Source organism: Neomonachus schauinslandi, chromosome 4 (assembly GCF_002201575.2).
Source record: "Neomonachus schauinslandi chromosome 4, ASM220157v2, whole genome shotgun sequence".
Classification (NCBI taxonomy): domain Eukaryota; kingdom Metazoa; phylum Chordata; class Mammalia; order Carnivora; family Phocidae; genus Neomonachus; species Neomonachus schauinslandi.
The window spans coordinates 64522384-64545351 of record NC_058406.1 but is presented as its reverse complement, the minus strand read 5'-3'; the positions used below and the strand labels follow the sequence as shown (position 1 = coordinate 64545351).

General features: G+C 36.0%; 1 protein-coding gene across 2 annotated transcripts in view; it reads left to right on the top strand.

Moving 5' to 3' along the window:
- Positions 1-15455: 15455 nt before the first annotated feature.
- ADGRL4 (adhesion G protein-coupled receptor L4) overlaps positions 15456-22968 on the top strand; it is a 109185-nt gene continuing 101672 nt past the window's right edge. The window contains exons 1-2 of one of the 2 annotated variants that reach the window (XM_021690081.1): positions 15456-15477; positions 16862-17011. In XM_021690081.1, the coding sequence (XP_021545756.1) occupies positions 15456-15477; positions 16862-17011 (172 nt within the window). Of the gene's footprint in view, positions 15478-16694; positions 17012-22968 lie in introns of those variants that run through there. The other variant, XM_021690080.2, reaches the window with a different exon arrangement.

Sequence of the window (22968 nt, the reverse complement as noted above, 5' to 3'; positions counted from 1 at the left end):
TGTTCTATTAGGTGAAGTGCTCTTTCAGAAAGTGCCTTGGTCCCTAATACAAAGATTTTATAGCAGGCAGCCCTGGCAAGGCAACTAACATACTCCATTTTCTTTCTTTTTTTTTTTAAGATTTTTATTTATTTATTTGACAGACAGAGACACAGTGAGAGAGGGAACACAAGCAGGGGGAGTGGGAGAGGGAGAAGCAGGCTTCCCGCTGAACAGGGAGCCGGATGCCGGGCTGGATCCCAGGACCCTGGGATCATGACCTGAGCCAAAGGCAGATGCTTAATGACTGAGCCACCCAGGCACCTCATAACATACTCCATTTCCTACAGTGTATCTGATTCATGTTTCTATATATGTAAATCTGTATACATATCTTATATGTACATGTACACATATAAATATAATTGCCTGTTTAATGATTTCTCCTCCTAGACTGTGAACTCCAGAAAGCAATAATCTTGTCTCTCTCTTAGCCATGCACAGGGTCTTTATTCATTTACTGCTCAGATTTGATGGATTTAATGATTGGTTAGTTGATTTAACCATTCAATGAATATTTATTGAGTGTTGGTTATATACCAGGTACTGTCCCACATGCAGTGGGTCCAATAGTAAAGAGTTCAAATTAAACCAATGTCTCTATTCTCTTGGCTTTTACAATCTACCAGGAAAAGAATATATAAACAATATATAGTTTCTCAAATGGGAATAAATGCTGTTGAGAAAAATAAAGAAGAGGAAGGAGTGATAAATTTAGGGCTGTGGTTCATTAGTCAGGAAGGGTCTCATTTATAAGGTAACGTTTCAGCAACGTTACCTGAAGTGCATAAGCAATATGTCAGTGCTGAGAGATAGACAAACCCATGTGAAAAGTAGAAGGAAAACATTTTCAGGTGGGGGACTTGTCAGAATAAATTCCCAAATGAGGTTAGTGCTGCTAGAGTTGACTGGTGGAGAGGGAGAGAGAAATTATAGAACGTTAAGTAAAAATGAGTACAGATCGTGTAAGGTCCTATGTGTCAGTGGAAGAACTTTGGCTTCGATTCTGAATGAACATAGACTGTCATGCGATGGTTTTGAGTTGAGGAATGTCATTATACAAGTAACATTTTTGAAAAGATCACTCCGGCTCCTATACTGAGTACCGATTATGTGAAGGCCAAAGGCGAGAATAGAAAATCCAGTTAAGAAACTTACAGAGAAATCCAGGAGAGAGATGATGGTGGCTTGGGCCATGGTCAAGGTGGTTGTGGCAGTGAGAAGTAAAATGTTTCTAGATGGATTCTGAAGGCAGAGCTCACAGAATTTGCTGATGGGTTAGATGTTGGGTAAGAGAGAGAAGAGTCAAAGGTGATCCTAAGGCTTGCGTCTCAAGTAACGGTTAGGATGGAATTGTCCTTAACTCAAATGTAGAAGTAGACAAGGTTTCCAATTTTTTGTTTGTTTGAGAGGTAGAGGAGGAAAAGAGAGGAAGCTCAATTTAGACATTCCAATGGCATATCTAAGAAATAGTTCTAGGCGCTGGTGATACCGTTTCAACTTGGCAACAATAAACTACATAGACATAAGTTTCATCAGGCTTCATCTTGTTTACTGTTACATCATCATTACCTTGCAATAGTGCATTGCTATTAGGTGCTCAATAAATATTCAAGACATGAAGGAACAAGTGTTTTTCTATGAACATCTAAGATCCTGCCATGATTTTGCCTTTATGGGTGTTGTGCATAATAATATTGGAGGATAAGGCCAGGAATTTCCTTTAGAATGCAACTCAGATATACTCCTTTCTGACCTCTATCCACTAAGCAACTTGCTTCCTGTAACATGTTTGATTTTGAACAGTGATATTCTTGTGAGTCAGCTAGGATGTTAGCCAGAAAGCAGACCTCCCAGCAAGTAAATGAGTTAAGTTGAACACAGTTTAGTTTTATCTAATAGAATACCAGGTGAGTTTGAGTAAAAACAACTCTAGTTTTTCCATAATTGATATTCATGTTTTTCTGACAAAAAATTGGCCAAGATCTTTGGCTACTTCTTAAGACCACTTCTGGAAAGAGGAAGTTTGTTTTCCTGTTGCTCTGACAGGAAGAAACAGATCTACTTCACCAAAACGCAATACCCAATTATTAGGACACAAGCTAAAAATGATGACCAAGTCAGTATATGGTGCTCTTTAAAGTTACATATTTATGTATACAAAGTTATGTGGGTGTTTACATGTATGTGTCTACATGCTGAGTTTGCAATGCTAAAAACAATCTCTTAATGGTTGCTGACAAACCAATTTTACAACATTGATAAGACAGGTGAAACCATGGGCTATCAGATGGGATTCAGACCCCGCCACTCACCAGTAGATGACACTGGACACATTCTATTCTTGCTAAGCCTCAGAGCTTATTTCTAAAAAAGGTAATGCACATTTAGATCATGGAGTTATCTCAAAATGTACATGAATTTATATCCACTAGATGCTTTAAAGTGGCTGGTGCATAAAAACATTTACCACATAGTACTTATTATTGTTAATACTATTGTGTATGTAATTTTGTTATCTTTTTGTTCTTTACTTGGAATTATACCATTTTAATCCTCCTTGTCATTGAATAGTTTTTATAGGTAACATTTAAAATACTGTTTGCAATTTCCCTGGTGTTCAGTTATTTCAGTATTCAAGGCTATTTTTAATAAAATTAATACACTGGTCTGTTTTTTTAGCATTATGTCATCATGCTGGCATTTAAAATATCCGAAATCTGTATCATTATTTTATTCAGATGAAAATCACTGACTCTATGATACAATTAATGTGAAAGACATTATAATTACTAATCTATAAGCCTAGATATTTCTGTGCCAGTGAATCTAAATAGGCAAATGCATTGTGATTTTGCAACTCTTTTTCAAGAACAATTCTTACTCTACTTCAAAGACATTGCAAATAAATGGAATACAAACATAACGGTATTGAAATTGTTATATAGTTAAGTCTGCCTCAAAACTTCCATTTATTAATGATAAAGTTTATAAAAGGACAAGTCAGGAAACTGTTCATTGTAACAAAAACAAAATATACAGCTTGCCATTAATAAAAAGTTTGTAGAGCCAGAAAAAAAAAAAGAAAAACCTCTAAAATCTTATTTTAAATGATCTTCTTAAAACTATCAACTAAGGGTTGTATTATTTGAAGATGAAAGATTTAGAATAAAGTATCTGGACTTATTTTATAGCCTGTTTCTGCATCATTCTCTTAACTTGTATAGTCAGAATGAGCTTCTTCAGCAGCAGGGAACAATCTACACAAAAAGAGATTCATGAGTTAACATTGACAATATTGACACTTTTTAAAATAGTGCTTTTTCAAAAGAGATCAAATATCATTTTGATTTAGATATTTTATAATCCAATCTTTTTTTTACTTTATATTATTTTTGGCTCACTGAAAATACTTTATGTTAATGAATATTTGAATAGAAAGTATAAATTTACAATTCTACTCCATGACTTACAATAGTTATAATTTATTGCATTGGAAATGTATCATGTATTTACTCTCAGTTTATTTTATGAATTCAAAACTGTTTTTTTTAAAAGAATGCCACTTATATCAGCATCTTGAAATTAACCAAAAAAAATACCAAAATATCTATTTTGCTTTGCTATTACTACCACTAATTTTATACAACCGTATAATATAACACTGGCCAGTTGCGGCAGGGTTTCTTTAATTATTTCCTTTCTGTTGAGTTTTTAAATTGTTTCCAGTATTTGAATGCTACAGTCAAAGTGGCTGTAAATATCTTAGTGCACAAAACTTGTCAAAATCTAAGGGTGTTTGTTTCTGTTTTTTTTGGAATATACATGAAAAATGGGAACTGCTTAGTCAAAAAGTGAAAATACTTTGAAGGCTGCTGATAAACACTAAGCAATTGCTCTCCAAATCAGTTTAAGAGCTTGTTTTAGTTTTGTTTGTTTGTTTAACTGATTAACAATTGCAGGGAATTTGTAGTGCTAGGCCACCTTTGTCAAGGCATTCTAGGCATTGTTGCTATAACAATATTCCCATAATAGACTTTCAGAGTGGGCACCAATGAGTAAGCCTAGGCTAGGACTCAAAATTGCTTATCTATAGCTGCCCCAGACAGGGTTTGCCCTTGAGGGAACTTACTGCCTAATATGGGGCATCCGACATAAAAAAGCAACACAGAGGTAGACCATGTAAGAATCAAAGTAGGGAAATAAAGTCAAGGGAACATAGAGAATGAAGAAATTAAATTCCATTAACGATCAGAAAGCATAGGAAATGGTGGCCCGCCTTACAAATGTGTGCTCATAATGTGGAGAGACCTTTAGATTATTCTTACTTTGGTCCTTATTAGACCTTTATATTGAGACTCTATTTTGTTTATAACTGAAAAGTGTACCTCAAATTTTTCTTCATGTTCTCCCTCAAATTTATTTTTTGACCAATCTTATTTGATTATCTTATTTGATTTTATCTTATTATCTTATTTGATTATCTTATTTCTAAGATAATATGAACTGTAAAATAAAAGATCATGCAAAATCTATGTTGATGTATAGCAAAAGACGATGTGCTTGATAAAAACTGCACAGACTTCTTGTAAAGGTCTCAATGTTATCTTTTTTCGCTTTTGTATGAAAAACCATCAATGTCAGCGAGCTAATATTATCTAATAATTGCATTTGAGAGGAAAACCAGAACTGACAATTTTACTAATAAAGCTATTAGTTCTAAGTATTTCACTTAAGGTGTTAACTACTTAGAAACCAAAAGTCTTTATCAATAAGCCCCATTTGCTTCACTCAAAGCCCAGGATTGTGTTACAAAAACACTGTGTGATAGTTATAAATTAGTAAAAATTCCCATTATCACTTACAGCATGCTGGGATGCTTTTTTCATGTTACTCTGATAAATACCATCTTATTTTTTAATGACCGTCTTCATAATCTATAAAAGCCACCATGTCGACTCTCAAGAAATGTTTCAGCAACCCTTTGACTGAACAAAATCCTTATGGATTTCTTTGAAATCTTGAAGGTTTGTCATTATTTTTAATAGACTAAGCGAAACACTCAAAGGATAGAGTCACAGTTAAATCATTTGGATTTGGACTTGCCACACTGAGGTACTTTCATGTAGCATTCATATTTTAATCAAGGAGGATCTCTTTAATTTAATTTACAACTTGAGGATCTATTACAATAAAGCCAACATGCTCAAGAATTAAGATAAAAGAGATATAACAGTGAAGTTAATATCCCATAATAAATACTGAGAAAACACTTATTTGCCCTAACTTTGTTTTAATTTCTGGACTCAATAAATTAGTGAAAAAAATAATATGAAAATAAATATTCTAATTTTGAATATTTTTGTTGAACTTAGGTATGAAAAGAAGTTATTCTTTCAAAATTTGCTTTATTTGTGTCCATAGAAATATAAACATACACACACAAACACATATGAATATATATGTAGGTATGTACACGTATGTGTAAGAATGTATGTGTGTGTGTGTTTATATGTGCATTTAATTCCCTAACCTGTGGTTCAGGGCCCCCTGTCTTATCCTACTGTTACTTCCTGCCAGAGCCTCTGACTTCTTTTGTTGACAGTCTCTGATCATTACCAACTAGGAGTCAAAAACAAATTAGGGGAAAGCCCCGCATTATGTTGGTACAAAGAATGCACTTGCAGACTGTCCTGGCAGCCATGCCTTTGTCCTGGTGTCCCCAAACTGTCCTTCTTCCCCAGCTCTCTCAAATCCAACATCGATAGTTCTGAAAACATTATCAGTTGGGATTAGGTTTATTTATGCTTAAGAGTAAATCCCAAAAAGACAACGGTTCACACAAGATAGGAAGTTATGTTTCTCACATTAAAGATTAGGAGTCGCCATTTTGCCAGTTCTGGGAGGTGGCTTTGGCTCTACAGTCCTCAGGGATGACTCTGGTTTATCACTCCACCATCACCAGGCTGTGATTCTTTCTCCTAGCCCAAGATCACTGCTAGCGTCCCAATTTTGACCACTGGACCTTAAGCAACAATAGAAGTGGGGAGGAAAAATTAGTCTACTTAAAGAAGATTTCTAAAAGCAAAATCTAAAGCTGTGCTTATACCTCAATAGTCAGAACTTAGTCTCAGCAGCACCAGTTGCAAGATAGCTTAGAAAATGCTTTGTTTATCTTGGTAGGTCAAGTTCACAGCTTCAAGTACAGGGTACCATTACTAGGAAGGATGAAAAAAAAAATCTGTTAGGGAGGCAAACAGCAATCCTGTCACATCCTCAGGACAGTTGACATTCTTTGTACCACTACTGACAATGATTTCTTTGCCTTAAATGTTTGGTTTATCCTTGCTTAACTGTAACATTATTGAAGTAAATAACATGTCATGTCAAGTTCTGTGGTATGAAGATCAGGACTGCCTGAAAGATAACCTGAGGATTCATTTTGGGTAGCCGAGCAAGAAATCTCAAATTAGGGATTCTCCTTCTCCCATCAGAAGACAGTTTTCTCTCCTACCCCAGCCACCTACGGGAGGAGATAACCACCTCCGAAAAGTCCTAGAGTCTCTGATGTTAGCCAATTAGTATCTAAATTCAGATTACTTGGCTCCCAAGAGTCTGCTACCATGTGAAAAAGCTATTTTCTTAGGGTTATTTATAAGAGGGGAGAACAGAGGGCCAAGTCCCCTCCACTGGACTCCAAACCCACACTGTGTCCTGACAAGCACCTTCTAGGTAAATTCACAAGCTCATGCTTGGCAATAAACAAGAATGCATACATCCTCTCCAGGACAGGGCTGCTGGTCCAGGCCACTCTGCTGTACATGAAATACAGATGTGCCTTCCGGCGAGGAGGGGAGGGGAGGGCTATTTTTCCTTTTGGTAGGGTGAGTAGGACAACAATTCTGTCAATTGTGGAAGAAGAAATTATCAGTTAATTTGGTTGACCAGAAGTCTGAATTTTGATATCAGATATTGACAAGAGTTGCCTGGGAAAGTACATGGGAACCTTGCATCCCCATGGGAAGCCAGGTTAGATACTGATGAAGAAAGAAGAGGGGCATCTTCAAGTCCCATCTAGCTCATTGTCCAGGAAACCCAGAATTAGCCTGTAGGATGACTTAGGCATATTTCTGCTTATCAGGCTATAATTTTGAATCTCCAGTATCACAGAGAATATGACCTATAGTAGGCACTCAGTAATGTTGGCTGGAGAATTAATGAATGAACAGAGGATATCTAATGTTACACGTGAAAGCAACATTGAGAAATACATTAATATCTGAATTACTTATTATTTTCGTTAAATGCAAAAAAAAAAAAAAAGTCACCTTTATGTGGATACGTTAACCTGTCAGTATGTGTTTTCTCATGAAAGGTCTAAGCCTTCTCTGACGCTACCAAGGGAAATACAGAATGAGCTCTACCGGAATAATGTGAAGAGTCTTTGTCTTAGGAATTGATCATCAGAATGGAAGCTTCTTCCATTCTTTTATTTTTAACTTACTATATTTCTTTCAAATCTGATTCCAATCATCTAATTAGAATAGTTTCTTTTAATCATAAAACAATTTCTCTGAGGATTAGAGAGAGAAATAGGCCATTGCAACCAGTTTGAAGGCACATAAGAGAGGAAAGCCAGGCACGGTCTCTGCCGAGTTTCCTGTCCGATGTAGAGATCAGGCCAAGTAGATGAAGCAATGCCTTTGGCTTTAGAAGTTAAAGAAGTTTGACATCCCTTGGGCATATGAAGCCACTAGAAGCCAATAAGGGTGGAACTGTGATAAATATGAACTGGAGCATAGTTCTCCAGATATAGCAGGGCACTTCTGCAATATGAGATATATGCTACTCTATTGTTCCTAGTATCTTAGTTCATTATTAGACACATTGTATAGTCTATTGCTTTTATTGGGTAATATTTGGAGATGACTCAGTGCTAGAGTGATTTGATATTCTAATAACAGATTACTGGGTAGAGAGAGAATATACATTAAAAGTTACATCTGGGCAAGTTATTTTATCATAGTTATGTATTTCTTCAGGGCTATGTAACACTCAACATGAACCAGGAAGCTAGGTTTTAAAGATTCTGATAAGAATAGATTATTTTGACCTGATATCTCTCAGTAATTTTTGGCACAGTGAAAGTATCACACTTTGAATTTAAGGATAACTCTTTGTTAGGGTAGAACATTTTATGATGACAGAGGTATAAAATTAATCCATTTTGTTGACAGCCTTATAAGTCCTCTAAGAAAAATAAAACAAAAAGAAAAAGCCAATCTACTGACAAGAATAGTAGGGAAATGGAATAAAATTAGTATATTTACAGGACAACTTCTAAGACCATAATCATATGGTTCCTCTCAAATGCTATAATAATGGACCACCAAACACTGTAAACAAGACATATCACTTAAAAGTTGTACACATCAACCTTAACAATCTTAGCACTGAAAGTCTAAACAATGCATATTAATTTCAGGCTTCACAAACCAAAAGAAGGCGGTCAACAGGGGATTCATAATTTTAAAGTGATATGCATTATATAAAGTTTTCAAGTACTTTCTTACAAGTACAAACAAAACTTTTTTTATTCTAACAAATATGAGGGCAATGAGGGACATATTTAGAAGATACATTTCTAATGATAGAATACGGAAATTATTTTGTTTTTGTTTTTGTCTTTTTTAAATTTTATTTATTTATTCATGAGAGACAGAGAGAGAGAGAGAGAGAGGCAGAGGGAGAAGCAGGCTCCCAAGGAGCAGGGAGCCCGATGCGGGACTCGATCCCAGGACCCTGAGATCATGACCTGAGCCGAAGGCAGACGCTTAACCATCTGAGCCACCCAGGCGCCCGGATACGGAAATTATTAATTATTAATTAATTAATTAATTAATTAATTATATAATTATATAATTAATATATATATAATATAATATATATTATATTAATTAATTAATTATATCAATCTCAAGATTAAAGAGTCAATTATGTTGATAATAATTTAACCACAACTTCTATCTTTCATAGCTAAGCAATTTCACACCCAATGTTATTACAATTATAGTTTAGAATTCTTTTCATTATAAATATATGTATTTATGTTAGGAAAGTACTTATAAATTCCTGAATATCTCTTTTTTTTTAAGATTTTATTTATTTATTTATTTGAGAGAGAGAGAATGAGAGACAGAGAGCATGAGAGGCAGGAGGGTCAGAGGGAGAAGCAGACTCCCTGCTCAGCGGGAAGCCTGCTTCTCCCTCTCCCACTCCCCCTGCTTGTGTTCCCTCTCTCGCTATGTCTCTATCTGTCAAATAAATAAGTAAAATCCTTAAAAAAAAAAAAGACACTATTTTAAATACATTTTCCCCTCCAGAAGTTAATTCATAGAAAGAAATGTTTTTAGAATTACCACCAAAACTGATCATTCTAGATTTTCATCACTTTCTTATAAGTCATTGAATAAAACAAATGTAATTTCATATGGCAAAGAAAACTATTTTTAATTATCAATTATAAAATGTCATTGTTATTAGAAAAAGTAGCAGTAGTACTTGGTAAAATTAAATTTAGAAAATTAACAACTATTTAAGAATTTTGGGGAGTGCCTGGCTGTCTCAGTCAGTACAGCATGCGACTCTTGATCTCAGGGTTGTGAGTTTGAGTCCCACGTTGGATGTAGAGATTACTTAAAAAAATAAAAATCTTTAAAAAAAAATCAAAGAATTTTGGAAGAGAAAGTGTGCAACTGGTTTGTGAATAATTTTTAGATACATATGAGAACTAAACTCTATATCTTAGCCTTTGTTTAACAATTTTAATTCATGAGTTATGTATCCATGATAACTTTTTGTCATCGTGTCTTTTAGGGGGATAAATGGTTACCTTTAAGTTTGCCTAATTATTTCTGTTTAGGCAAAATTATACTAGCAATGGGTTGAAGACAGTACTATCTATATTTATTTATGGTTATAGATAGAAATATGGTGAAAACTCATGATGTGATATGCACCTTTAATAAAAAAGTTTTAAAAATGAGATAAATTCAAATGATAACCTAATGAATTTTATTTAGAGTTTGAAATAGCTCTCTCTTTTTTAAGCCCATCCTTTCTCATATAAGGCTATTAATAAAACAGATTATAATAAGAAAGTTAAATCTTGTCTGAGATTAAAGATGTGTGACAAAGTAGAAAGTAAAGAGTAAGAATAAAAAGATAATTCTCAAAGTGGTGGGAAGTTAATAATGATGTTCCCCGGAGATTTGAACAAGAGACTTGTATCTTCAACATGTGTATTAATAATAATGGATGATTGTGAATAACAAGCAGCTAAAATATGCTGACAGTACATAATTACAATATTTAATTTTCCCAAAAAAACTGAGCAGTTGTGGAGAACTGTAAAAAGGTATAATAACTAGTGATTGAAGAACATGAAGTAGATGAAATGTAATGTGAAGTACAATGTATTACATACCTAAAGAAATAATTTAAATTACTTGCACATCCTGATGGATTCTGTAACTTCTTAGGATATTATTTTGGACAACCCAATGAAGAAGAGCGATCAACTATGATTAAATCAATAATGCAACATGTTAAAAGCATAGCTAAAAATGTAGCAATATTAAATAGAAGATGATTTTAGCATGGTTTCTATTTTAGAGGTGCCACCTTTTAAAAAAATAGTGTCAGCTTAATATTTTTGTAACATGGAAAAAGTACAAAGAAAAATACATTAATAAAATATTTAGAGGTCAGTTATAATGCAAATAATTAGTATAATACACATGCTTTCTTTTTTTTAATCAAAGCCTTGCTTAAAAATATCAGTTCCTAAGTGTTGGTGATAATTTATAAATTTATAAATCGTTAAGGACAGGAATCATAGGAGAAAAAGAATCATAAAAAACAGGGACATTTGCAAATGTGAAACAGAATAATGGAAGGATTTAGTGAATTTTCTGAAGCTCACAAAACAATTGAATGACTAGGCTGGGAAGGAACTCAGGTCTCCTCCCTCCCAGTCAACATCGAAAATTATCAGATGCTTTTTGCACCCTCTTCCACTAAAAAAATTAGTAGCATAAAGCCAGTCAAGTGTTGCTCTTCAGAGCTTTAGAAACTCAATTTAAATTGTTCTTTTAAATACTAACTTGAGTTTTATAATGATGGGGTTGTTATTAAAATGCCTAAGTGGAAATATATATTAAAACATTAAAATTAATATTTGATATAAAATGTTGACAGACATTAAATAGACTCAGTATAGATTAGAGAGACACAGGTTTCCAGATAGCTAAGTTTGAAAATTGTAGCATCTCTGTACCGATTATTTAAGATCATCAGTTTAACAGTGGACAAAAAGCCATAGTTCCCTACTGTTTGAGAACCATTAATTACTCTACAAATAACTAAGGGATTTCCTGGCCTTTCTTTAAATATAAATTCAAGATATTTAGGGCGCCTGGGTGGCTCAGTTGGTTAGGCGACTGCCTTCGGCTCAGGTCATGATCCTGGAGTCCTGGGATCGAGTCCCGCATCGGGCTCCTTGCTCGGCAGGGGGTCTGCTTCTCCCTCTGACCCTCCCCCTTCTCATGTGCTCTCTCATTCTCTCTCTCAAATAAATAAATAAAATCTTAAAAAAAAAAAAAATTAAATAAAAAAAAAAAAAATTCAAGATATTTAGATTATATTGCAATAATGTGAAATGTACCTGGAAACCTAAAAGATTTTTGAGGTAAACAATTTCTAGCTGATCCCCAAAAATAAAGATTTCCATTTGTGATAAATTTTATTGTGCATTGCTCTAGACATTTATGAATTTATTCATTCATTTAATGAGCACATACTTTTATTACATACTTATCATTCTCAAGTCACCTTGTGAGGTGTCATGGAGGGAAAATAAAAAGAAGCAAAACTATGTTTCTTACCTTCAAGTTCTAAGATACCAGCTTAAGAACCCTTATCAGAGAAGTCCACCTTATGGAAACTCAATCCTTACCCATTTATGGAAGCTCCCTTACAGTGGGGGGCTGATGTCCCATTTTGGTAAAGCTTTTCTTGGTTTCAACATTGCATATATTGCCATTGGATTACTCTTCCCAACCTTATGCATAACTCAATTTTCCTTTTTTTTTTTCCTTTTTATAGTCCTTTTGCCAAGTATATGTTGTTAATGCTGGAATTGACTAAAAAGTAACCTGTGGTGGAAAATTCTGGTAAATTGTAATCCTATTGAGAATCCTGTGGGAACAGAGATAACATGAAAGAATGAGGAACTACCTAAATTAACAAATTGGTGGCAAAATCTCCTTAAGGTGAGAAAAGTCCAATGACATTTAATGACAATATTTAGAGTATCGTCACAGAGCTGGTCAAACACTTAGCATCCAATCACGCTGTTAACACTTAGGGGAAGGATTAGAGAATGTCAGAGACCTCATGAGGGAGGTCTAGAAGCAACACACATTCTTCCTTCCAGTCTCTGTGGGCATCATAAATACATCTTTGGAGAAGGTTTTTATTTCAATTATGCACTAATTTCCTGTATTTTGATGTGTTAAGTATTAAAAAGTATGGAATTCCTGACAGTTCTGACATATATATGAATGATCTTAGCAACTGTGATCTAATGTGGCATGCATTGTTATTTCCATGTTATAATGGGTGAGCTGTTCCCCAAAGAGGTTAAAGAATCTATTGATGATCAAAGTTAGAGCTAAACCCAGGTCTTCATAGTGAATACTTTTCAATGCAAACTTTAACCTGACCAAGAACCTTTCAAGGAAATCCTGTTAAATTTGGCACCTTATGGACAAACCCAAGACAGAACTAATCATGAATTTGCAGAATGAGGGTTCATACTAATTAATGTATTAAAACCAATTGGGTAAGCAGCTTAAAATGACCTAACTTCCACGTGTTATACTTAGGCCAAAATCAAACTATGAGTAATTGCTATATTTTTAAAAGTTAGACATGTCTCAGTGTTATCCAAGTGAAGATGACTGATAAAATTTTAAACTTAAAGTCTATATTTCCTTAAGAATACATCTTTAAAAGATGCTTTTCTCTCACAATTAAAATATTTGTTTGGATTGAAAATCATAAATGTTTCTTTTTCAGTAATGTAAAGACAATGGGTCCAAAATTACTCAATTGTCTTCCTTAAGAAAATAGACTATTTCCAATAAATTTTTAAGTAATTTTGATTTTTACACAGAACAATCTTAAACTGTATCATTAAACATTTCATGCTCCCCCTTATGCTCTCCTATATTTTTTATAGAAATATATGAATAAAAATTTGCTTTTTATAAAAATATACAAGCAAAAGGGAATTTTGGAAAATATTTTTTAAATTGAATTTTAACTCACTTTTGTTAATTTTAAAACAATATATAGAGAAGAATGATAAATATATACGTATATATATATTTTTTTTAATTGTCTGTTCCTATTATCCTAAGCATAAAGAGAAAGCATGTGTGACTGATACATGATGTAAACTATTTTAAGGTAATGATTTTAAAAGTAGATACTGTGTTTCAATTTATAATTTGTCTCAGAAAATAATGTATTTTTACTATTTTTGCAGTGATGCCTTTTGAATGCGGAATATGTTCAATGACTCCATATGATGAATATATGCCATGACTATGGGAAAACTAGTTTCATAAATGGAATCAGGTCATTGGAACACCTCAAGTTTTATAAGACCGAGCTCATTACTTTTTTCTCTTCAAAGCCACCCCTCATCCTATGTTTCCTATTTTTGTGAATGGTTCCAACCTTCCTCTTCTCATACAAGTTGAAAACCTTCACACTCTGTCTGTCTCAAACATGTCTCTCAACCTGAGCAAGTCAATCAGACATCAATTTGTCTTTAATCCTTTTTTGGACTCTGTCCCCTTTTTTTTTTCATCCAAATACCCCTACCTTTGTTCAAACATTTGTAGTCTATTTCCTGAACTATTCTGGCTTCCCTGTCTTTGATGTCTCCTTAATATCCTTCATTCCGACTGCTGCCAGTTTTTTCACTGAATCACTGTCTAGTTCAAAAAAAAAAAAGCTAATCTTTCAAAGAAAACCAATTAACAACAGAATAAAATCCCAAACTTTTCATGGCACTTAGGGCATTTAAATCACCTTTACAGACTCCCTCCCTGAACAGCAATAGCTGGGTAACTGATGAGTCCTCATTTTTGCAACACCCTTCTGAGCAGGGAGCCCCAAAGAGCAATGACTGAGGAGCAAAATAGACTGAGTTTGAATCAGTCCAGTCACTTAGACTAGCTGTGTGACTCTGGGCAAGTCACACACTACCTCTGTTCATTTCCCTCATGGATTGAGGTACCACTCTCAGGAGCTTAGAAAGCGTGTAGGAAAATGCAGTGGAGAGCCAGGGAACTGTGTCTATACCGAAGTCTAATATCATTGTGACTTGTATCATTGTGACCAGATTTAGTTACTGCCCCAATGAGGGCTGTGGCTTGTTCATCTTTGTGAGCACACTCTCTATACAAAGTAGATTCTCAGTAGATGTTTGTCCAACGAAACAGAATGTAAATGAAGCATAAAAAAGGTGTGCTCCATTGTTTAAAGGGAAGATAACTTGTCTTGATGGCATAAGCATCAGTCATTCCTTTTCTTTAAATCAACTTAATTGAGGCTGAATCAACTTTATTTATATACCATAAAATGCACCCATCTGATGAGTTCTGACAAATGCATGTACTTTTGAAACTTGGCTTTTTTGTTTGCTCGTTTTTCACTCAGTCATTTGAAGCACACTGCAGCTTGACCCTGTAGACAAGATAGAGTGTACCCTTACTCTGCACTTCGAAACCCTAAGCCCCCACAAGGTGAGGACTCCATACTGGCAAGGAATGTCCCATTTTTGGGAGCCGGGGTCAGCCTACCTGTGGGCCCTGGGATTTTTATGGAAACGTATTAGTAAATAAAAGAACGCTGTGTCCTGGAATTTAGGCTCCAGGAAGTACCCCTAAGACTTCCGCAATTGTGGATGCTCTCTCCGGCGGGACAGTCCATGGGCCTCTGCCTGGTTGTGGCTACGCAGCCCAAGGCTGGAGGGCAGCACCCCCGGACGCTGCTGCCTGGGGCCAAAGTGATCCTTCAAAGGGTCAGCCAGAGTGCTGGGGTGGCCCCGAGGCAGGGGACGAGGTCAGAGGGGCGTGGAGGAACCGGGCGGCGGACGTGACCGGCACACTCAGGACTTGACCCTCACGCTGACACAAAAGAGGCCGGAAAGTGTCCGGAGGAAGCGGCGCGTCACGGGGGCCGGAGCCGGGACCCTGGCGCGGCGGCCCAGCTGCGTCCCGGCTACACGGCCCGCACCGCCAGCCGCACTCCCTCCACCGCCAGCTCCGCGGCCGCCGCCAATGAGACTCCTCCCGCTCCTAGGTGAGTGCGCGGCGGGCGCGGGCGCGGGCGCGGGCGCGGAGGGGCCGCTCGCCTGCAGGGCATGGGATTGCTCCGAGGTGGAACTCGCCTGCCCAGGGCAGGAGGCCAGGTTTCTAAGAACTGACGCAGGACTTCTCAGGATGTTTTTCTCCTTGGCCTTTCAACTCTGGAATTCGATATTCAGGGCCCAGGGACTAAGTCACCTTTTTATTCCTGAACACAAAGCCTCCGAAGTCCCCAAAGGCTCAGACTGTGCCCTTTTTTTTTTTTTTTTTTTTGCCTGATCTCCCCTCAAGGAATTTGGGAAAGCCAAACCAGTAACACCTGTGGGAGGTTTCCTGGCATTTTAAGGGGACTGCCGGCCCAGATTTTGGGTTCGTTTAAAATACCATTTTGAGGATGTTGTGCAGAAAGATAAATCACATCTTTGAAGTGGAATTAATTCTGGTTTAGACAGTTTATACAGCCCTATGCGAGGCTGGGATTTGGAATCGAACGTTTAACAATCTCTGGTTACCAGATAAGGACAGTGTATCTCAGATGAGTGTGTTTACAAACAGTTAACTTGGCATGATTCCTGACAGTCCATCCTCAAGCAGGCTTGTCTTGAGAAGACCCGAGGCAACACTATAAAAAAGGATCGGCCCAGGCTTTTCCTGATCTTTTCCTAACAGCCCACAGAATACCACTTCCAACTTTGTTTTCAGTAACTCTGGAACAAAGTCTAGTTCTCTTTTATGCTTCATTTTGTTGGTTGTGTTAGTATGGTGTTGGTTTCCGAAAGATCAATCTTTGACGAATATACTGAGTTTATCTTAAATTCCCCTAATGGGAGAAGATGTAGCATAAATTTTATGATGCGAAAGGCAGAATTTAAAAGGAACATTGGAATACAGAAAAAAGACAATAATTACATTTGTCCTCCTGGATGTTATGATATGTTGCTCTTCATCTTAGAATTATACCGATTTGAATTTGAAAAGACCCAATCAATTCATCTTGACTTCTTCACAGAATCTTTCCCAGAGGAGGCAAATTGCTTTACAATCACGCAGTTCCCTTTAAAAAGATCTCACCTCAGAGTGAAGAGGCCAGTGATCTAGGAATGGTGTTTTCTTTATAGAGCTGGGTTGTTTACTACATTATAGCTTTGTTGAGATCTACTTGATAAACACAGATTGAAGAAAGTGCTAATCTTTTTGCCTACTTGTTCTTGTGCTGTTATTTAGCTAAATACTCCCTTCGGAAATTCTCATAAACCATTTATCTAGATGGAAAGAAAGAAGGGTTTTCGTGTTTATTGCAGTCTGACTCAACAATGTGAAGGGGGAACTTTTTCTTTTCTTTTTTTTTTTGAAAAAGTATATTTCTCTGTTTTCCTTAGTGGGTTTTTCCACTTTGCTGAATTCTTCCTACACTCAAAATTGCACCAAGACACCTTGCCTTCCAAATGCAAAATGTGAAATACGGAATGGAGTTGAAGCCTGTTATTGTAACATGGGATTTTCAGGAAATGGTGTCACAATTTGTGAAGGTAAACAATCTTTATTGTTTTCCTCTTTTGGATTTTTTGAAAGAGTAAATTCTGATGTGATTGCTTCTCCCTTGTCCAGAAATTAACTCTTTTACATTCAACTATTTGATTTCATGCTATTGATTTAAAAAAAAAAAAAAAGCTTAATTAACTCAACAGTAAGTTTGAACTTCCCACTTAAAAATTTATACTTGATTATTGATTTTTGAGGAGTCCATGTATATCTTATTTTTGTGTAACTATTAAAGATTGTCCTTGAACTTAAGCTGGAAAATTAAGTTGCAGAGAGCAGAGTCAATGCTTTTGGGAACAGAAGAACAGAGAGTTCATGAAGTCCAGGCTAACTGCTATGTGTTGCCTTCAGGTACCTGCTTTAGTATTTGACTTCCTAAATTTGAGGACAATATTAACAGATTCAAGGGTTTTGCTTGTATACCCTGCATGACACCCTGGAGAGAGAGAGAGAAAGGGAATTTTGAAAATATATTCTTTTCCGAAAAAGTAGGTCTCATTTATAGAACTTAAGGCTACAAACCAGAGCAGTAACATTGGAAAACGTCCTGGCAGGGTTCAGTTTGGCCCACTGATTTGATAAACAGAACCCTATCTGATAATCGTATTTCAGTGATTTCTTATCTGCGGTTTCCACCACCACTCTTCCTCTTCCCTCAAGCTTCACTCTGTCCTTATTCTTTCATTTTTAGTAGACTCTAGTTTTAACTGGGTCAATGGAAAAACATTCCGTGTAGCAGAGAGAGAGGAGGAAAAAAAAAAAGAAAGAAAACAGCTCCAAGTCATATAAATTAGTTTTAAAATATAATTAAATGACAAGTTCAAATTAGAACTGTGTGGTTTTATACTCTTAAATGTATTTAAAATAACATGGACTTTTTCTAATTAAGCCAGGATATTGTACATTGTTAATATTGCATGTGTTTGCTTATAGCGTAAACAAGTTGTATCTCGTGATTCAATTTGATAGGCTCTTAAAAAAGATTAAATATGCAGTACATAGTAAGACCAAACCTCATCATAATTAGTTTAATGTTTAAAAAATGTAGAGCACAGCTACAGTTGCTAATGGTGCATTAGATCAGGCACTTCTGCTTGTACATAGAGCCGGGATTTGTAATATACTATTCTACAAGCATTACAAAATTCTTTCTATAAATAATCTTGGATTTTTATTGTGTATTTAATTGAATGGCATTATGGCAAGTTGATAGTCGAGTGACCTTCAAAGTATTGCATCAAACATATTAGTGTGCTTTTCCGCTAATCATTACAAATTGTACCATAATACTTCTAAAATGGTGTTGCCTTTTTGTTATTTAGATACTTTTCAACTGTCATGATTACCGTCATTAACATCAATAATTTTTCACAATTTGGACCTTCAGCAGCTAACCAGATTATAATCATCTTTTTAATGATTTTTTTTTTAAACATATCTTCCATTATCCAGTGCACTTGTTTTTTTCCCCTGCTGCCTAAGTCAATAGTCAGCTGAAGGGCAGAAAATACTTTCTGTTGAAAAAAAAAATACTTCAAGATCTTTTGGCCTGTGATTTCTTCTCACACAGAACACAATCTGTAATGGCACTTTTTTTTTTTTCCAAGTTCTTTTTAACTTAAACCCCTTATTTAAAGAATGTTATAAATTCACTTGTTTTAATATTCACTATATGAGGTTTATAATGTCCTCTTAAAACTGTTCAAACAGTGGTTTCCACCTTTTTCATCTTTTATTAATTCACTGATAGACTTTTGACATTTTTCTCCGTAAGTATATTTAATATGCTTTTTAGAGTTAAAACATTGTGTTCTCAGCTGCTGACTAGTCTAGGTTATATATTGGGTTTGAAGAGTCTTGGCTCTCTTCATCTCTAATGAGATTTCCCACTTTTCCTACCCTTTTCTAAAATTGGTATTAGGTCAGTAATAACCGGACAGCAGTTTCGTTACAGAGGATGCCTACTTCTTAAGGAATAAAAGTTGGTTTATTTTTTATCTCATTACCATCATCTTCCTCATCTCCGTCAAATTTGGCTCCCTCAGAAACCTGCCAGATAAATGCTATGGTAATAACCAGACCTCACTAAATGTACTCTGTTCCAAGAGCTAGTTTTGAACAAGTCATTTAGAATTTGGATAACCTGGTCCCATAGAAACAAGTTTTAATAGTAGTGACTTTATTTCATTATTGTCATCATCATCATCATCACCCTCACATCAGGATAGCTAATACCTACCGTGCACTGAGTCTAAGATATTAATTAGCACAGCTCCTTCATCTATTATTATTCTAAGACATAGAGTCTTAGAAAGTCCAAGTAAATATCACAAGTGATGCAACAAATAAGTGATAGAGCTAAGATTTGAGCCAAAATCTGTTTCCAGAGTCTGTACTCGACTCAGTATGTTTGACCATAAGACCTCTGCCTAGCAGATACTGCTATGCCCCTGGATTAAAGTAATAAATAAGAAATTGGCCTTGCTTTCCAGGATATCTAGCTAGGGACAGCTACAGAACGATATTAACAACTTGATGCAGTGTTATAAAATGTATAAATACAGGTAAATTTGAGATGTGTAACCATCTGCAGGGAAACTTTCCAAGCGGAGATGATATTTATGCTGAGAATTGAAGAATATATAGGATTGATTAAGATTGACAAAGTGACAAAGTCAGACAAAATGAATCAGCAGTAACAAAGGCCCGCCCAGAAGTTGAACGTGTGTGGTGTGTTTGAAGGAGCCCCAAGTATTTCATGCTGGATATGTATCACAGGGTATATTAGCTGGGGGGTCATTGGGAATTGAGTTAGGATGTCAAGATATGGACTGTATTCTCTTAATAAAGAAGCTCCATTGGCAAGTATTACGTAGCTGAGTTACATGACAAATTGTGTGTCTTAGAAAGATGACCCCATTAGGTAGAATAAGAATAAATGAACAAGGGTCAACCTAACCTATAAAAACAATTGTACTTTGTATAATTCATTATAGTTTATGTCACTTCTATCCAAGATATCTTAATTTTCTTAATAATCTTTTGAAATAAAAAGTATGGATGCTGTCTTTTATTTACAAACACCATTTTGACTGGTTATAACTAGCTCTGTTGAGCTCCCCCTTATAGCTTTTTGCATGTGAGAGAAGCAGGACTATGAAAGTTTAAGTGAGTTTCCCGGTCTCCCAAGGCTAAGGTGACAAAGCTAGAACTCAAACCCTCAGGATCTCAACCTTCTCTAGAATACCAAAAATGTCACTATATTACTAACCACCTGACATAATTAGTGTACTACAGGTTTTTAAACCAAATTGGTAAAACAGTATCATTTTAACAGGAATGTATTTATTATTTTCAACAACTTTATTGAGGTGTTAACAGGAATTTATTTACACACTTATCTTTATGCTGACAATGACAGTATTTTAAGACAGAAGACAGAGCAGTGTTTGTGTAGAAATTTGGGGGTACATTTAAAGGCTTCTGAAATTGTTGATGGGATTTTCCTAAAATTTAGGTTATTTTAGTCTTTTTTTTTTTTTAAGATTTTATTTATTTATTTGAGAGAGAGACTGAGATAGAGAGAGCATGAGAGGGGGGAGGGTCAGAGGGAGAAGCAGACTCCCCGCCCAGCAGGGAGCCCGATGCGGGACTCATCCCGGGACTCCAGGATCATGACCTGAGCCGAAGGCAGTCGCTTAACCAACTGAGCCACCCAGGCGCCCTATTTTAGTCTTTTAAACATATATTATTGCGGCTATACCTTATGCTTCTCAGCACAGTGTTGGTTACTCTCTGGGGCACAGTTATAAATCTAGAGAGTGAGACGTCCCAAGTCCCCTGGGTAATTAGGAAAGTTTTAAAAAAGGGAAGGGAGGTTGAAAGAATTGAAAGAATCTTTATGTACATATGAAACATAATATTGCTTGAGTTGAAATAAACTGAGCTGGGAGAGGTGAGAAGCGAGAACAAGGGGAAGGGTGCAGTACAGTGTGGCTGTGAGAGTGGGGGGAAGACACAGACTATCTCTCTCTACTCTCATACAAGCTCATTAAGTGGTGCTGTGTTTTGGGAAGTTTCATGGAGTCAGAATGGGCAGGAGAAAAACAGTTGCCCCAGGCGAAGCTAGGAAAGACCAGAAAAGCTGTAATTGACAGCTTGTATGCATGTATAAAAGTCTTTCATGGTTTGGGACACGCCTATTATGAACAACATCATAAGCACTTTATAAGAAATAATGAAGTTTCAGTGCCTGCACTCGGGGAGACATACTCTGCACTTAAAAAACAGTTTTTCATCATTATCTAATAACCATATATATGCCTGTAAAATTCGACTGGAAGGACATCATAATAAACTAGAGAGCATTGTGACACTGGTAAATGCAGAGAGAACAATGTCACAATAGCTATCTAAGAGTTACAAAGAAGAAATAGTCTATGGGTTCAGAATATGGGAGAAATACTGATTAAAATAATCCACTAGCATGATTCTGCCCAGGCTACAAGATAAGCACTGAGGACATGCGATTTTTTTCCATAACAGTTTGTTTTTTAGTAAGAAAGAGGATGCTCATCAAAATGGGCACACCAAGAGTCATCAGAACAAATGCAAAGCATACAAAATGTGTGTGTGTGTGTGTGTGTGTGTGTGTGTACGTCGTGTATCATCAGTTAACACAGTTAGATATACTATCTAAACTATGTCCTACAAAAAATAACTGCAGTTTTAAATATTTAACAAAATGACAATGTGGTAATTTCCATAATAGAAATGGGATCAGCAAAACTTAAATGATACACATCATTTTTTCCTTCTCCTTTTAAAAATAGAATAATAGCTTAAGGGAAGTTTTTATAATGGTTTCTTCTTTTATTTTTCTCTTCCTATATGTTGAAGGAATTTGTCATCTTATGGAATGAATATTTTTGAGGAAATCCCACCTAATTATTATGGTAGAGTTTGTTCTCTCTACTGTGTAGCCCCTCTTGTCAACAGACGAAAGAGGTCATACCTCTAGTACAAGGAAAAGGATTTCTGGAATTGGCAAAGGTATTTTATTTATTTGGAGGAAGTTCAAGGAAATCATGCATCCTGGAATGTAAGCCTTGGGTTAATTTAGACTGTCATTTCTTAGACTGGTTACATTTTCCATTCAGTACAAGAAATCCCAAGGAAATATGTACCCCACTTTAAACAAATCTGATACATGATTATCTAGAAGCACATCAGAGTTCATACTTTTTCAAGTTTGTATCAGTATTCATTTACCTAAGAAGATATTTGGAGTATGCAAAAATGCATTTGTTTTACAAAAAAAATTTGCTTCCTCAAGAATTTTTATTAGCATATCACATATGAAGGAAGATGAAACTGTAATGTTATTTACCTTTCTTCCATCTAGCACCTGCAGATGTTCAAATATTCTTTATTTTTTTTTTGGTTTTTTTAAAGATTTTATTTATTTATTTGACAGAGAGAGACACAGAGAGAGAGGGAACACAAGCAGGGGGAGTGGGAGAGGAAGAAGCAGGCTTCCCACTGAGCAGGGGGACCCAGGGCTCGGACTCGATCCCAGGACGCTGGGATCATGACCTGAGCCGAAGGCAGACGCTTAATGACTGAGTCACCCAGGCGCCCCTCAGATATTCTTTAAAAATTACTTAAAAATCAGGAGCCACTTCCTTCTGAGGATTGCAATAAGAAGGAGAGAAAGAGGGAGTGGGAGGGAAATGAAAGAAGGCACAAATAAAAGAAAATGCTGGTCCCACTTGCTACTTGTGTCATTTGAGTTTTGCTGATCAGCTGCATGGGTTTTTGTTGTTGTTGTTGTTGTTTTAAGATTGTATTTATTCACAGAGAAAGAGAGAAAGAAAACATGCCTGCAAGCAGGGGTTGGTGGGGTGGACAGAGGGAGAGAGAGAATCTCAAGACGACTCCCCCG